The 18,625-nt window shown below is 38.0% G+C and overlaps 1 protein-coding gene across 7 annotated transcripts in view; it reads left to right on the top strand.

Annotated features, from left to right (window-relative positions):
* ST18 (ST18 C2H2C-type zinc finger transcription factor) overlaps window positions 1–18,625 on the top strand; it is a 111,558-nt gene that overhangs the window by 59,872 nt on the left and 33,061 nt on the right. For all 7 annotated transcript variants that reach the window (XM_027570353.2, XM_027570346.2, XM_027570355.2 and 4 more), the window contains 3 exons: window positions 578–771; window positions 2,955–3,166; window positions 11,748–11,993. In XM_027570353.2, coding sequence (XP_027426154.1) covers window positions 578–771; window positions 2,955–3,166; window positions 11,748–11,993 — 652 coding nt within the window. The remainder of the gene's footprint in view (window positions 1–577; window positions 772–2,954; window positions 3,167–11,747; window positions 11,994–18,625) is intronic.

Here is an 18,625-nt window from a genome sequence, read left to right as displayed (position 1 = left end):
GCCTAAGAAATTCACAATTCAGAAGTCAAGTTTCTGGTGCCTGTGCTGCCCCTGTTAGGTGTCAGGCTCCTGTCAGCTCTGCTGAAGGAGTGGGGCTCAGCATTGCTTCTTCTGAACTGACTACAATGCCATTTCTCCACCAGCTACAAACGTGACTGACTTTTTACCACCAGTCAAATTAACAGTCCTAATAAGCAGAATATGCACACCTTGTCAGTGCCCTAATGATAGTTACATGGCACTTTTCTCTGTGGAGCTCAAAGTGCTAACAGACATTAAATACTTGCTGCTCATTGCATCTGCATAAGACAAATGCAAAATTGCACATTCCTCTTTTACCCATGGGAGACTCGGACCCACAACATACAGCCTCTCCATAACCATCCAGAGCCCTTGGTGCCTCCCATCTTTCACTCCCAGCACAGAGCACTCTATTTTTATCATACTGTGACCACAGCTCTTTTTCATCGTACACTATCTCTGTGGGTACCGATAGGCATGACACATTGGATCTGCTTTAAATTCTGATCCTAATATGCTCACCATAGTTCTTTTGAACTCTCCCCTCTTTCTTCAGGACAAGCTTGGTGAAACAAATTGAATTCAATTTCCGATCACAAGCCATCACCTCTCCCAGAGCCACGGTGTCAAAAGAACAAGAGAAGTTTGGAAAAGTACCATTCGATTATGCCAGTTTCGATGCCCAGGTTTTTGGTAAACGCCCCCTCATACAAACAAGTCAAGGACGAAAAACACCACCATTTCCTGAATGTAAGCCTCAAATTCTAATCCTTATTCGCAAAAATGCATCTTTTCTATGTGTGTTTGGGGCTGGGGGTGTGCTCAAATACAGAATACATTATTTACTGCAGGGAGAAGAGAAAATATATTGTACAGCGAAGTAAAATAAGGATAACAATGATAAGTTGATCAGTATTCTGATTTTACATGAAGTTACACTGAATATGGTGAATAGTTAATGGATTATTCTCCAAATATCATGCCATTGTTGGATTGAAATACTGTAATTCTAAAGAAATATTTAATTCACATTTAGCTGGGATTGGGATTAATGAAAACTGTAATAGTCATCACAATACAGTAATTTTGATTCATGTTGAAATTATGGAAATTTAACAGGTAAAATATTGAAATACTACTTAAAATAGTATTTAAACCAGCAAAAGCATTCAGACCCAGAGAGAAAAAGTGAAAAGTCCCAGAAAAAACTCACAGTTTAGAAATCAAGATTTTACAATAGGTGCAATATGTGTGACTATGGAGATGTTTATCCACATATTGGAGAATTAATATAGAATCATTTAAAATGTGTTAATACTGTACTGGTAACACATCCATATAGAAGATCATGACTCAAAGATGCTATAATATGCACAACTTGGTGTTTTTACTAACACATTTCTTCAAGTGTTTTAGAGTCCTTGAATAGTCTAATGAAAAGGTAAGAAAGTGAACATTGGGAAAAACCCAGGCATGAATCTTGCATTATGATATCATAAGGAAAGAAGTGAAATAATTCCCCAATTTGGGTCCTCCATAGACTATGCATTCTTCACAACAGGCAAATCCATGGAATCCCTTTGATCTCATACCTCCGGACCTAGACTGAGTGCTCTTAGAAACACATAATATGGGCTTCATTATGTGATGTTGGTCACTTCTTTGAAAGAACTAGAATGTTATATAAAACCTAGCAGTGATAAACATATTTGAAAGGAGTTGGCCCGTTAACAACATGTACATTATACTCCAAAAGATATTTTATCTATTCTTTCTAAAAATAAGGCTCAGCTTACATAACACTGACAACCTGTTAGATTCGGGGAAAAAATTATATACGCACACATGCACGATGTTTTCTATTATATACACGTAAAATATACACATATGCATACACATATACATATATGTTTAATTCAAGCGAAGTTAGTTAAAAGCATTCTATATACTCATATAATACAGATATTGTTTAAAAATGCAAACGTTCAGTGACATTTTTTACATTTTTATAATTGTAGGAATAACATTTGGTAATGTTTTAAATTACTTCATGAAAAAGAATGATCAAAGTTAGGAATAAAGAATATTTGCAGCAAAATAAATAACTAAATGCTTTTATATTATTCCACTTAAATCTTGGGTGTTTCTCCTGTAACCTTGAGTGATGTTTACAAACATCCAGAGTGAAGAGAAATATGGTTAATTCTCTCTCTCAGTAATACCTTGGTGCCACAACAGAAACATAAAACAGAAACTCAGCCTTGATAACTAAATTGCCTTTCTGCTCACCCTGAGAACATTTTCTCTGTCCTTTACTTATCATGCTGTACCTAAATATGCAAAATGCTAGCTCATTAAAAGACTCTGCCATTTATTTAGTTTCATTTAGTTGGACATTAAGAAGAACTTCTACTAGTGTAAGCACAAAACAAACCTGCATATCAAATAATAAAAATGCAATTCTATGTCTAAATATAAATTGTTACTGTGAAAACAAATATCGAAAGGGTGCATTTTTTTCCTCTACTGGAATAACTGGTCTTCACACATACACAGTTAATAGATGTACAAGCCTTAAGCCTCTGTAGTCCCTGATGGGTTTTGCCAGTGTCATTTTAATCCATAATTTTTGCCATGAATGCTGCCAGTGCACCTGCCCCATAACATTAGTTATAGAGTTTTTACCGTAAGAAGTGAAAATACAAAAAATATTAAGAGAACAGATATTCTTCCCCAGCCATCACATCATTTGATCTGTGAACTTCTGTGAAAACCAATCTGAATAACTTTCATTGAGTGTACCAATAGGTAATGGATCCTGTTTTAATTTATTCTTAACATATTTTAATGTAAGAAGTTATATCTCTAAAACAAATCTATTTAATGACTAAAACACGTACATGCAATTTGCTAATCAAATCTCTCTTCAACAGCAAAGCATTTTTCAAATCCAGGGAAATTTCCTAATCGACTGCCTAGTGCAGGCGCCCACACACAGAGCCCTTGCCGTGCCAGCTCTTATAGCTACGGTCAATGTAGTGAAGACACCCACATAGCAGCAGCTGCTGCCATCCTGAACCTTTCCACCCGCTGCAGGGAAGCTGCAGATATCCTCTCCAACAAACCACAGAGTCTGCATGCCAAGGTAGGCCAGTCCAAGAGCCCGGAGGGTGGGCCAGTGACTGAACCGTGAGAATAAACTGCCTTTCATGTTCCTAACCACATTCACTACCATGCCGCTCCCCACCCCTAAAGCACATCCCTTCCTCGTCTTAGGGAGAGACTCAGAGGAACACGAACAGGGATGAGTTTCGTGGCTTCAAGGAGGAGTGAAGGAGTGTTGTTCTTGAAGGCGGTATACCAAAGGCTGGGGAGAAGAGAGTGATGGAGCCTGGTTGGGGAGATTTATAGACATCAAACCTACCTTTGTGTCGGGGACTTTGGCACACAAGAAAGAGGCTTGCCATTAAAAATCAATCTGAACAATGGAAGCTTTTTGCTGTCTGCAAATCAAAGATGGTAGGAAATGTTTGACTACGCAGTGACTTGTAAAACAGTTGCAGAATTGACTCAGGAGATTTTATTATTGCACACATTACTATTGTATAAGGCAAGATAGTCTCAGGTGCCACGGTGTTCTCAAAGGACACTGAGTAAAACCTGGATACATTAAGTTAACAAGAGATTGGTTCAAGGGGACTTTTGAGAACTCAGGGCATTCAAATCCAAAATCAAATTCTGTGAGGTTTACGAAGATGTCACATTTCTAAGGCCCATGAAATTAGTCACGTTTCTCTAATAAACCTCTCCTCCCTGACTGACAATGAGGAGGAGACACCCATATTTATGATACCTTGACGACAACAACAAACAAAAAGATCCTCAATGTCTCCACTTTTGAGGAGGAGGGGTTTATCAGGCTACAGAGCAGCAGCAATTCTCAGATCCAAAGAGGGAAGGTTAAAGCTGCTCCCGCAGTCCTTTGGAGCCTGGAACTCCCATCTACACAAAGGGCTCAGTGAAAAGAAATTATTTTCCTACCTAGACGGCTGAAGCCAGCTGAAGCCAGCTGAAGCCATCTGAAATAAAGTGCCCAGGCTTATCTGGAGAAGAGATTTTCCCCTTGCTTTAAGTGGGAGATCTCCTGGGTTAAACCCTAACCCTGAAACTCAGGCAATTAGATAGCTCTCTTTTTCCCTGCAAGCGCAGCCCCATCCCTGGTGTGGTCAGCTGCTCACCTGTGCTGTGCCAGGCCTTCAGGAGAGCAGGGAACGCGGTGCCATCGAGCATTTGACAGAAGAATCAGAATTAGCTTCTGGACAAATCTGAGCCAAGTAAACCCCAGGAAGAGTTGGTGGCCAAAAACCACTCAAAAACAATTTTTAAACAAATGAGGTTCTTAAACAAAGAAAAACGCATCCTCTGAAAATTATAAAGAAAGTTCTGAGCTTACCAAATTCAAAGGAATTCAGGTCAGAAATTATTTACATCAGAGAATGATTTAGGGTGTTTTACAGCATTACTTTAGTTCATTTTTATTCATTTTGTTAAAACCTGAATACATTTCTCCTTTTTAAAGGGACATTCTAATGGGCAGCTAGTTGGAGTAATACTAAAATATCTTCCTTCTTAGGCTTTGTTTTTTAAAGGCTGTCCTTTGAGAATAAAAGGACCACTATTATAATGAGTAATGCTGCTTAAATTATTAGAGCAAATGATTGTGGAATGCGTGCTTTCCATCTGCACAGGTAGATTTGTTTTGTTTTGTTTTTCAAAATTCTGCCCTTAACCTTTATATTCTCCATGTTCTAGTAGTTGCTGGAGCCAAACAATGACTCAAACAAAGATGACCAAAAACTGAGGGTATTTTCCCTTATCAATATATGTTTTGTTCTTTTCTTGAATACCTTCTGGTCACAAATGTGACTGTTAAGTTGGCACATTCCAAAAATCCTAATAATTGACTTCTGCGTCTATTCTCACACTCCTATTGGGAGCATGCCGTGTGCCAGAGTTGCTCTATGGAGCAGATACTTCCGCCCAGGGTGACAGGAACTGCCCTGTGGGTCTCAGCCTCCATACAGCCAACCAAGTCTTAACTGCAGAAGCCAAACCATGGACGTGATGAGGAGGATGGAAGAGACAGAGAGTACCAATCGACTCTTAGAAGGAGTTTGTTACATTAGCAGTTTAAAAAGCCATTTTCCTACCAAAATGATCTCATTTGACATAGTGGTGGTTAAAAGAGGATAAATATGGCACCCTACAGTGTCGCTTTGTGCAGAATCCTTCTTCCAGGCTCATATTCTCACACAACTGTAGCAATTTGCAGAATTCTGTTTAGTTGGATCCTATGTTCTAAACATAAAAGAGAACCTCATAAATTCCTAAAACCACAAAAAATAATCATTGTAGCAAAAAGTGAGAAAAAGCCAAAGTAATTAACCCTGAAAAATGGCCTCTGATCAAACAGTGGCCAATGTAGGCCATTTCTATTCAGCGTTTCACTTTACTTTGTGACCTTCACTTAATATAGGATTAGCTATATATAAACGATCTTCCCCTGTTGAATACTAGCCTGATTCTCTATCCACTATGACTTGATTTTTCTTCCATGCTGGTTAGTATGTTTATTTCTGCTAGCCAAAATCCATAGTTTTCTTGAGCTTCTTATTTAGAAAGAAGGATATAGAGATGTACAGATTTTCCCTACTCTTGACTTCTGTAGCTGAGCATAGAAGCATTTTTTGATGTATAGAGAGGTATTCTGGCAGATGGACTCTTAGCTGTACCCACCAAATGGTCTATGAGGTTTGGACTGCCCAAGTCACATGTTAGGTCCTGCCACAGACCCTGCCTTCAAGGAGCTTATGGGCGAAATGGAAAAAAATGGTTGTTCCAGGTAGAGAGCTACATTTTCAGAGGTGACGTTTCTGATGTCCAGGGGAGGCATGGGTGGCTTTGATCAGAATCTGGGTGAGGGCAGATTTCTCATTTTCCTTCTGCCTCCATGCAGTACTTTCTGTGATGGAATGAGCTTCTCTGACATTGCTTAAAGAGCCCAGTAGGAGAACAAATTACAGGTCAGGCTGTCACATGTGGGCACAACCTTTTTAAAATCAAACCAAAGGACATTAACCTTGAAATTGCCTCCATACCCACTTGTTGGGGCTAAAACTGATCTTTCTCGTGCTACCTGCAAGCTCACAACTGACTCTGAGTTTAGTGGGAAATCTAAATTCATGATTTACAAAATCCCTATTCTTATGGAAAATAATGGGAGCAGAGGCTGTCTGAAGAGAGGCAAGAGAACTCTGAGTTCCTACACAGTCTAAAAACAATGTAAGACAATAAAGATATTCCACAGTGTTCTTCTCCTTCCGAAGTTTCCCAGCCCCACCTGACTGTCTACCCAACACTAAAGCACTTCCTTCATGGACTCTTTCCCAACACCATGTTGAGAAAAATCAGTGCTAATATTGCCCACCACTGCCTAGTCGAGTCCATTATATTCTGAAAGTAGATGTGAAAAAGGAATTATTCGTTTGTTAAAATATTATATGTTAAAAAAAAAAAGAAGATAGCAGGAAGGGAAAAATGAAGGGGGTGAAATCGGAGGGGGAGGCAAACCATGAGAGACTATGGACTCTGAGAAACAAACTGAGGGTTCTAAGGGGAGGGGGGTGGGGGATGGGCTAGCCTGGTGATGGGTATTAAAGAGGGCACGTACTGAATGGAGAACTGGGTGTTATGCACAAACAATGAACCATGGAACACTACATCAAAAGCTAATGATGTAATGTATGGTGATTAACATAACATAATAAAAAAAAACTAATGATGTAATGAATGTTGACTAACATAATAAAATAAAATTAAAAAAAATACAATCCAGCACGTACACAACACATCTACACCACCAAAATTACCTGTATGTTGCTTTAAGTATCTGTGAGGAATCAAGTCAGAAGAAAAAATTGGTAATATCAATATTAGTGGGTATCATAATGGGTAAGGGTAATTTGTCTGAAGTATTCAAGTCTCTTGAAACTAGTACTTTCATTGGTTCTAAGATTGGTATATTGTCCTTTGTTTTAATTTGTAATTAATATGAGTTTGTAAAACGTTCATGGGCCACAACCTCAAACACCCCCCTTCGGTCTGACCACCATTGATGCTGTTATGAGTGCAGCATTCAGTAGAAACAGGCAGCAGGCATAGAATGAGCACCCTGGGTTTGCTGAGTTTGCTGAAGGCTGTCCTCCGGCCCCTGAGAGCACGTGCCAGCACGTGTCGGAGACACTCCCTGTTTCCTTCCTTCCTCCCTCCCACCCTCAGCAGCAGAGGTACAAACATGCACACGGTCTATCTTTATCCTGATCACTTCTGCTTGCCAAGCATTCTGTTGTTTGTTTTGGTGTTTTCCCCACCTGTTTAGACAAAGTGACATATGCACAGTGTGCCTTAAAAGAAAACAAAAAACTGACACTTGCTTGAAATGTTTAAAGTTCAAAGTCTGTTTTGTGCTTGAATAAGGCCTAAGAAACAACATGATAACACGTCACCATCCTCGCTGCCTGATATCAGAAATAGCCTGATGGTTCTTGGGAGGGTTAGAATCTAAAAGCAGCCTTTTTCAGTAACTTTAATGTCGTGTCAGATTATACCATATATTTTGAGTGAAATACTATGAGAGACTTGGGTCGGAGATCACAAGGAACCAACTGATCTGTGTGTATATATTTAATAATTCTCTCTTTACCTCTGCATATGGTAGCATAGGGATGTGTCTTTTGGCATTTGGAAACCCAATCAAATTATTATTATTATTATAAGTTGTCATTTATTGAACACCTACTATGTGCCAGGCACTGTAAATAAGCACTTTGCTTACATTAATTCTTTTTAATCCTTCCAGAAACTGTAAAGAAGGTATCATCCCATTTAGCAGATGAAGAAATAGTAGTATGGGGACATTAAATAATTTTCTCCAACTGGCACAGCTATAACTGTTGGAACTAAAATTTTAACTCATACCTGTCCAACTTCTTATGTTCTTAAAGATTTTACCATCATGTCTTATATAGACTGCTGGCCAACTTAAGAATTTTCACTGACTTTGGTTCCAAGTCTCAAAGATTTTTGGAAAATGGTTATAAATTTAATTTTAATTTCATACCTTATGTCAGACACTGATTTCTCCCCTGAATTCCATCATTCTATTTATATTGAGTAAATTTCACAAGTTTACACTCTGAACTTAACTGTGTTAATACTCAATTACTATTTGGTAAGAATAAGATACTTTAATTTCATTTTTTATTGTTAATACCCTGCCTACTTTGAAAACATATTTCAGATAGCTTTCAATACAGAAAAGATACTCCCCAAACAAAGCACCCTGAAGCAAAAGTGAAAGAACATAAGCCAGAGGATGAAAACCAGAAGCTAATTACAGCAGAAACTTAAGCTGAGGGACACTTAATTTTTGCACTTCCTAGTATCCAAGTCAAAAAGGAAAAGATGGCGGGTGACCCCTCTTGTGTTAATAGAAAACCTGACAAATATAGAAAACAGTGGTGTCTTGTTTTATCTATGTTTTGAAAGTTAACACTTTTCACAGTAGACCTTTAAGGCAAAGTTATCTTTCTCTCATTACCATCTTTGAATGTGTAATTTTTAATTGTTAGAACATTATCATGCTGTCATTTGCCTGGAAACTATTGGAGACTGGCCTTAAGACTATCTTTTAAATACAAGTACTGTAATTTCTGTGTTTTCCCTTTTGTTCTTCAGGAAACAAATTTCTACCCTTTTCCCCTGGTTGTAGGCATAATAGGAATGCCAGGTTGTTTCCTGCTTTCCGTAATAGACGTCTTTTCCTTGTTGTAACATAATCCTCGTAATTATGATTTTACTGGTTGCATAATGTGCCATTAAATAGATGTAGCATAATTTCATTAATCATTTCTCTGTTGATGGGCATCTGAATCACTTCTCATTTTATGGTGCACATAAGGATTATATAACAAATAATTATTTCAGCTTTCAGTTGAATAATAATTTATATTTATTAAATTACCTTTCACTAACAATCTCCTCTACATATAACATAAGCTCCTTGAAGGCAGGAACAATATATTTTTCAATTTTCTTTCTCCCAAAATATGGAGCTTGAAAACATTAAGTGCTTTCTCAATAATTTAATTAATAAATACATCATACATGGCATTGGTACCTCAAAATTGGCTGAAAGTGATGGTCCTTGATGTTGCCCTAACTTGGAAAGTACATGAATAGTATTAGACCTATGTCTACCCTAAAAAAAAAAAAAACCCTTTAAATTTAAATTTAAATGACTAAAATAAGGATCCAGAACAGCGAATGGCACTTTTAGAAATCAGAATGCTAGAAGTCAGCAGTGGGGATCCATGTCAGCTGAATGTTATGCCCTCCTGCTCCTGTGGCCTCTCCCACCACCCCCTCCTTTGTGTGCTGCCATTTGGAATTTCAAGCACAAACAGAAGTGATGTCTATTGATACGGCTCTGAATAAAAAAATCCATGCAATAAACGTGTGATCCACCCATCTATGGGCAGAAAGGGACCCTTCTCTGGTACTGTGTGTAATTGTTGAATGCATCTGTGTGCTCACTTAAAGCCCATCTGTACCCTGCTGCCCAAACGTGCTTTCTCCCTGTCAAGTCAGGTGCTCAGAGCAGCCGGCTGGGGCACGGGATATACAAGAGCGCCTCTTTTAAACATTAGGAGTGATTTTTTTTCCCCCAATCAGCTCGTGATTACTCAAGATGTAGAACATAACAACTCCAAGAATCTCTAATTTTTTTTTTGTTTACTATTTGGAATTTTTTTCTGCAAAAACTAAAATATATATTAGTGTTGTCTTGGAATAGTTGATATTTTTTTCAGGGAGATCGAATCTGCACTATTTATGGGTTTTGCACTATAAAACTCTGCAGCCCAGTCACATGGCTTCTTTTTCCTAAGCCATCTGTCACAGAGGTCTGGAATTTTATGTGAATGTTGGTTGTGCAGTCTTAACCCAAGTTTTTTTTTTTTTATTTTTTTAATGAAAAATGTCAGCAACTACAATATTTAGCATTTTACTTTACATTGGCCATTAAACTTGATTACTATAGCTCTGTTTCATTGCTATAGTTACATATCAGCTATGAAGCCAAGAATTATTTTGATGTGCTCACAGCAGAATACATTGTTGTACCATGGAGAGAGCACATGGCACTGATATGGTTAATATCTTGGAGTTTTGTAACTAAGGTTTATTAATGCTGGTATAAAAACGTATTTGATATTATACAGATGGCATAAGATGTTGTGGTTACTAAGTTATTATCCCGGATAAGCTGTACTGTCAAATTCAGGGCTTAAAACTATCACAGGAGATTAAACTATTTACTAAAAAGGACAGAAAGATATAGCCAAAGCATCTTAGTGCAAACGTATTAGAAGTATATTTACCTCCCACAAATATAACAAAGCATATCTACCTCAGAGGCTGAGAGATTGAAAATAGGAACTATGCAGGTGAAACAAGCAAACAGAAGAGGTGCCTCATTTTCCAAATCAGGTGCAAGCAGTGAGCCTTTGGAGCACAGCTACGTTGGCCCACACCTCAGTGGCAACTGTTGGGGAGGGGGAAAGGCAGAGTGTAAATGGGGAGTTAAAATAAATCCCCCCGGGGAAGTAACTGGCTACCATATGGGTTAGGGATCTTGCTAACGTATTCAAAGAGACTCCTGCTTTGCCAGCCAAAAGGGAAAAGAGCCGAGACGTTGTCCAAGATTTAATCGTGAATTGATGGATGATAGTGAAAATACGGAGAGGTATTTATCTGACCCACTTAGGAAAAAGACAAGTGAGTTCTTCCCGCGTTCTGAGTCCTACTGCATGGCAGTAGGGATCTAGTTGGGACTTGTACCTTAAACTACAACAACAACAACAAAAAGATAGCCAACGATATCGCAAGGAGAAATGCCGTGAGGTGTAGTGAGTTTTAAGTCTCATACTAAGTGTCTGGAAAAGAATCAGTTTTATTCTCAAGTTTCACTGTACAACTTACCTCCAAGCAGGCCTGATGGCTGCAGATACCTGAAGGCTTCCAGAATCAACAACGGTTTGCCCTGTCTGCCTCTGGCCCCCGCCCCCGCACGTTAACAAAGCTTTTCTGGTTCAAGTAACCCAGGGGAAAATGTCATGTTCGTATTAATCTAATATTCCAATAAAAATTCTCTTGCAGCTGGCTATTTTTGCATATATTCACGTTAGATTAATATTGCATTGGGGGTGAGCTGGGAAGTAGTGCTGGGCCTTTTTATAAACTCAAGTGTTAATGCTATAAGTGATGAATTGAAAGTGATAATTCTGCAAACCAGAAAAGGAGATTTAAAGCTAAACTTCAAAAAAATATATAAAACAGGGTTAGCCAATGCATTTAGCATTTGGAACATCTTATTTATATTAGATTCTACTTTGTTTAAACCCAGAAACACGAAGCTCACTAATGGTGCTGCTCTTAAAAGTCTGCCTAAGAATTGAACATTAACCAAAGCAAATCAGAAAGCTAGATTTTAAATCAGATATACTTACATAAAAGCTTGCATTTAAAATTATCCTTTAAAAGCCCCACATGGCTAGGCTATAACTGCAAACTGCTTAAATGTTTTTCTGTTTCCTATTGTATACCAGGGAGCCGAGATAGAAGTGGATGAAAATGGCACATTGGACTTAAGCCTGAAAAAAAATCGAATCCTGGACAAAGCTGCACCCCTAACTTCCTCTAACACTTCTATTCCAACTCCTTCCTCTTCCCCATTCAAAACAAGCAGCATTTTGGTCAATGCAGCATTCTATCAGGCTCTCTGTGATCAAGAGGGCTGGGATACTCCTATCAACTATAGCAAAACTCATGGGAAGACAGAGGAGGAGAAAGAGGTATTGTTTCAATATGTCAATCACTAAGTTTAAGACAGAGCATGATTGGAAAGTATTCTTAGCTTTTTCCTCCTATGTTACTTTTTGTACTCCTGTTTAGATAACACATAATTCTGTACCTTGTTTTAGATTTTGGTAAGGTGATGATCTTAAATTTCATCAGAAACTGATAAATGAATCCAATTTTTTCTGTCACTTGACTAAAATGATGTCACTGAGTGAATTTGATCCCCATCAGGACTGCAATTGTGTGCACTGCGTGAGAGATTATATTAAACATCCCTGTAGATGCAGCAGCCTGTAAGGTGCAATGTATTACTCAACACTGAAATGCCAACTTACTAACTCTTTCTGAACCAGAGGGTAGAAAATGAAATCAAATCAGGGATGAGTAAGAATCATGTCAAAATCCTTTCCTTGGTTTCATGAAGGAACTATGCTAGCCTATCTACGTCTAGAGCCATTGGCTGAGGTGTTTGGATCATGGGTGTCTAAATTGTATCAGTCTCAAAGTCAAGGAGATGCATTTGTGTATTTGGTTATCTTTGGAGTAGCCAGGTGTCGTGACTGTACAGGTTCATCAAGCCTTCATCTCCGTAGTTTGAGCCACCTGGCCTAGTCTAATTAGCCATCGTTTAGTGTCATCCAAAAGAATTCATGGCCAGAAACCTCCACTATTTAGACTCTATATCATTGCAAATGTGACCCTAATTGTTACAGTAGTGATTCATTTTGCTTTGCTGTTTGTCGGGAAAGTTGATACTTGCCGGTTGATATGTTTAAAGAAATAAAATAGCCACTGTCTTTGGAAGGGTGCACCACCTTTTTCATCTTTTTGAAGTACAGAAACTTTTGGGGGAAAAACTAATTTGATGTTAGCATATGCTTTAACATCTCAGAGCATAAGTTGACATAAACAGTAGTGATCACAAGATTGGGTTGTTTCTCCCATTCCCCTTCTTTCGTTCCTTCCTCCCTCCTTCCCTTCCTTCCTTCCTTCTTCACTCCCTTCTTCCTTCTTTCTTTCCTTCCTCTACTCCTCCCTTCCCTCCCTCTCTCTCTCTCTTCCCTTTTCCTTTCCTCCTTCCTTCCTTCACTCCCTCCCTCCTTGTTTGCTTCCTTCAGCACACTTTCCCTGGCATCTCCATGTCCGGAAGTAACATAGGTCCCAAGGAAGCAGCACCAAACTTCCCCCACATGTATGCTCAGTCTGATAGGGACACTGACAGGTAAATAAATACAGTGACAAATGGAATAGCACGAGCAGGCACACAATGAAGAAATAAAGGAATGCCAACCCTATGTACAGTGGTCAAGGATGGGTTCCTGGAGGATACCCCAGGATCCAAGGCAGACTCTGTGTCACCACCACCCACACCATCACAGAGAAGTGGGAGGGGAATTCACACAACAGCAGTTTCTGATTCGATTCTGCCATTCTAGTCTTAGTCATTTTATTCTGTTTGGCTTTACAAAATTTGCCTCGAGTATTTAGGGATGGTCTTAGTTAATCTATCATAACACTATTTTAGAAGAACCATTTCTAAAAATAATATATGTTTGACTCCGATCATTATAAAACTAATACCTGCAAAGTATTAGAAGCTGGTTTACCTTAAGTGATGACCACAGATGGGCAAACACGTACCTCTTCCCTCCACCACATCCCCCCCTGCCATTTTGGACTTGTGCAAAATAACAGAAGTTACACCTAACTGCTGTTTATTTTTATAATCTGGAAATCTGTCAGTATGCACATTAACTGATCATTCTGCACAACTGGTCCGAAATGGAGGTCAGGAAGCAGTGCAAGTTTTTGAGAAGTGCAATCACGATGAGATCAAGATTGTTGATCCAATCCCACTCTGTAGAAACCAGCTTTAGAGAAAGGGAATACCCTCTCATTCATAAAACTGCTTCATCCCCAGCTAGTCCAATAGTCAACGGGATCATGGCATATCCCACTCTACACCACCAAAAGGAAACCCAATCCTAGTTAGAAGATCCATCGATGGGGGGTTCAGTTAAAGTCTCATGTCACATGAAGGACTATATTTACAAAGTAAGCATAACTGTGCTCCTATTCTTGGATGAATCCCACTAGGATAAAACCTACCTTGTTTGGGAGCATCTCAGTGTCATGTGCAGGGTGGGACTTAGACTTTCTGTCCCCACCCTTGTGACTGCTATAAATGGACCATGGTCAACAATCACCAGAAATCTTCCTTCCAATGTCAGACATACTGATTCAGTCCTGAGTAGTAATGAAGCAAATTTGTGTTAAGTGGGTTCTTGTTTTCATTTAGGGTCTCTTGTATTGTTTTAACTGGGTTATGATTTTTGGCCTCGGCAACAATGTCAACAATGTCCTCACATTCTGAGACATTCCTCTCATTTGGAGGTCCAGTAAGTACCTCAAGAACCTCCTTGGCTATATTTCTTATCACTCAGATAGCCAGAATATGAGGTCTCATAACAAATATTTTCTTTATTTCCAATCTCATTTTTTTTGCATAATTCCAAAAAACATCTGGATTCACCTTGGCAGCTTCATGGATTCAATTGGAGTATGTTCTTATCTAATGCTTATATATCTGTGACAGTGTTTTTTTGTTTGTTTGTTTTTTAAGATTTTATTTATTTATTTGAGAGACACAGCGAGAGAGGGAACAGAAGCAGCGGGAGTCGGAGAGGGAGAAGCAGGCTTCCCACTGAGCAGGGAGCCCGATGCGGGGCTCAATCCCGGGACCCTGGGATCATGACCTGAGCCGAAGGCAGACGCTTAACGACTGAGCCACCCAGGCGCCCCCTGTGACAGTATTTTATTTCCCAGCAATTTCATGGGGAAAATGGATTTGGTTAGATTAGATTTCTGCTCTTTGCAGAATGGCTTACTTATTCAGGCCTGACAGTACAGACTTTTACTGCTACAGTTTGCAACCTAAGCATTCTGGAATCTGGAATCGAGAAGCTATGTGGAGATTCAGTGTCACAAAGAATGACAAAAGAGGACTTTGAAAATGCTAAGTGAATTCATAGAATCAAGGTGCTTGCCCTAGGTTTGAGTTGACAAATCGTTTTTTTAGAGAGAGTGCACCCTTGCGAGCTTGGGGAGAGGGGAGGAGGGAGAGGGAAAGAAAGAATCTTAAGCAGGCTTCACACCCAGCACAGAGCCCCACACTGGGCTTGATCTCAATACCCTGAGATCACAACCTGAGCCTAAATCAAGACTCCCACGCTTAACCAACTGAGCCACTCAGGCACCCCAACAAAATATTTTTTAAGCTTAATTTTTATTGTCACGGTAATCTGAGCCTGAGTGACTCATTGCTTGGGGATATTATACCTGATGGGGATACACTCACACAAAAGTGCTTCTGCAGCACTGTAACTCCATAAGACAGTTTTTCACCCCTCCTTCTTTGTGCCTTCATCTGTGCTGAGGTAATCTACAAATAGACAGTATTTATCACCCTGTTCTGAATCTCATAAATGAGAACTGTGATACTTGCTAGTTATTATTTTGAAAAAAATAGATTGTATTTAACATCCTCGTTGTGAAGATAGCAGAGGGACATTGAGTTCAGTAAGAATAATCTTATTATTCTAACAGTCATGTCTCATTATCCTAACAGTCATGAAAAGCAGGATTATTGTCAAAGTTTTTGGAGGAGAAATGGAAGCTCAAGGAGGTTAAATTGTTGGTCCTTGGTCCTATAGAAATTAAGAAATGGGCCTGGGCTTCCCTAAAATGAAGAAAGAGGAGAAGGAAAAGAATGGAGAGAAGGAAAAGGTTAAACAGCACATCAAAAAGTGGCAACAGCTAGGGAGTATAGAGGACAATTAGAAAGGGAAGGGAAAAAGAGAAGGAAGAAGAAATGGTGCTTGGTGAGGCACGGGGAAGCCAACAGTGGTCTACAGTGCTTCCCAGGGCAGCAGGACCAAACCTCCCCTGACCGTGATCTACAGGATACGACCACACAAACCAGTCACAGGAAGTGGTCCGTGCCTGTCTTTTCCAATGAGCCCCACCTGGATGCTGCACTCGGCTCAGGCAATATACTGTGAATGTTTGAAGACCTGGTGGTGTTCGGCTCCTGATCTGACACCTGGTCCTTCCCACGGGCACCTCCACCCTTAGCCCACATGACACTCACACACGTACACACACACACACATGCACAACCAGAAACAAGAGTGATTATTTTTAATTCATTGTTATCTAGTTCATATGCACAACAGTTGCTTAATTTTGGTGGTAATTTTCAGAAAATATTGTCTGTCTCTCTTAGTGAAATAGCCTGTCCAGATGCCCCCTAAAAAAAAAATCCTGAATCTGGAAAAAACTCAAAAAATCTCGAAAGGAAAGTGCTGAGAAATAACTAGGGCTGTCAGTTCCATTCAACTGTCAGTTCTCCAAAGATTTCAGGGTTTAAAATGTTAAAAGTGCCAGATGCTATTATCTGTTATTCGTGTTACCATTATGTTCTGGTCTTTACTGAAATCAATATAAACTTCCATCTGTACATTGAAGGAATTTCATTGCATCCATATACTTTCTAAACACAACACGTATATGCCAGAGTCTCTCTTACATATCCACAGGATAAAATTATCATTTTTAAAATTATACTTTAAATTTCAAAATAATTCTTGCAAATGACATTGGCTTATTTTTTACTGGGTGCTTCTTAAAAATTTATCTAATATAAAGTGATTGTGCAACAAAATTAAGATTTCTTTCAATGATGTTCACCTGTATTTTAGTACATATGCTCTCTGCAGGTTTCTTGGGGTAGGATGCTGAGCAAAGAAAAGGAGAAAAGACAATCATTTCATAATGTAATTGCATGCATATGAGTCCATAGTTTTTACAAGAACCCACGAAATATTTAAAAGCCCATATCCAGTGAAATTATCCTTTTAAAACATTACCACATGTTACTATACCAAATTAAATACCATATATTCTGCAAGCATTATTTTTATATACATTTTAGTTACAGTAATAACTTAAATTTTCATAATTGATGATTTTTTCAAAATCCCTTATTCCCTTGTCTCCCATAATGTATAGATTCAGCAGTCAAATGATAGCTGATAAAATTTATATGTTCATCTATAAATGTACATGCCTTTAGGAATACTTTGTTCTTAATTTTATCATAAAGAAAATAATAAAAAGCTCTTTTTCACTGTATGCCATTTTTTTAAAAAAAATTAGCATCTAAACAGAAAAACAAAGGCTGTTCCACACTGAGGCAATATTGGATTTAGCATTTGTATCGACTTTCAAAAAGCCAAGACATTTATAAATTGTAGCAGAAAACACTACTAAATCCAGATAGCACCAAATGGAATAGATGGTGGTATTATCAGGTTTAAGGTCTTCTTTTTTTTTTTTTTTTTGCTTCTGTAATCAGTATTTTTATTTTAATTTTTTAATGTTTTTATTAACATATAATGTATTATTTGTTTCAGGAGTACAGGTCTGTGATTCATCAGTCTTACACAATTCACAGCCCTCACCATAGTACATAAGGTCTTCTAATTAGGAATTGCCTTATGTTGGGCATTTATACTATAAAACTTGAAAAGGAGAAGCACCATCCATCTATTTTGCTATAGATTCCATGGAAGTAGCTTTAAAGTGGTACTTCTCTTTGTATCTTAAAGGGCACCTATGATCAAGCACCCATTTCTCCTTATTTTTAAGTGGTGTACTATTATCTCCTACTATTTTCAAACATATACCAATTTTAAAATATGACAACTTAGAACTATAAATAATATGAAGAAAGAAATTGTACCAAACGAGGTTTTATTTATTTGGCCTGAAGATAGAGTTACTTGAGATAGTTTACCAATGTATTTACCACTGTATGGCTTTGTGGAAAATGACTGAATTGCTATCCAAGTAATTAATGAAAAAAATTACACTTACCTTTATGACTGAGATCAAGGTGTAGAATTTTTCCTTGGTACAGAAAACCCAGGTGTTTGTTTTTCCATTGATTTTCAGTATAGACTTAGGATTATTAAAATTAAATTTTGCTATCGCATGTTTATATCCATTTAACTTAAATGAGATTTACCTTGAATAATTCAAAGAAGTTTTCTCATTTTAAAGAGATCAGTACTTTTGAGAATTAGAATACAGTTTTCTATATTAGTTAATCTGATTTTAATATTAAATCCAGGAAGTATTATATTTACTGGATATAAGCTTAAGATGTAAGTAAGCTAATTATGTAATTGAGGAAAACCATCGTTAGTCTTCTGTAAGATAATATATCAGATGGTAAATAAATTATTTGAAAGGGTTACTAAATCTTCCTTATGAAATCAAGATCAGTATTAAGCTTAACAGAAGGCCACAAAAATTAGTGATAATCCAGCAAGAAATTCCATCCAATGACTAAAGCATTACAAGATACCAACTTAGCAAAAGAGGTCACTTAAGAAAAATAGGAAGTGATGTGAGAATAAAAGCAATTATCTGGAAAAAATAAAATTCAATGGCTAAATATTGTGGACCACTTATTACATATTTAAACAAATAATTTAAATCTTACTTATTTGTATATTAGAAAGGACATTTTGTTAACCTAAATTTACTTATTCTTTTTTGT

Source organism: Zalophus californianus, chromosome 4, assembly GCF_009762305.2.
Source record: "Zalophus californianus isolate mZalCal1 chromosome 4, mZalCal1.pri.v2, whole genome shotgun sequence".
Lineage (NCBI taxonomy): Eukaryota > Metazoa > Chordata > Mammalia > Carnivora > Otariidae > Zalophus > Zalophus californianus.
This window is presented reverse-complemented; position numbering and strand designations above follow the sequence as displayed.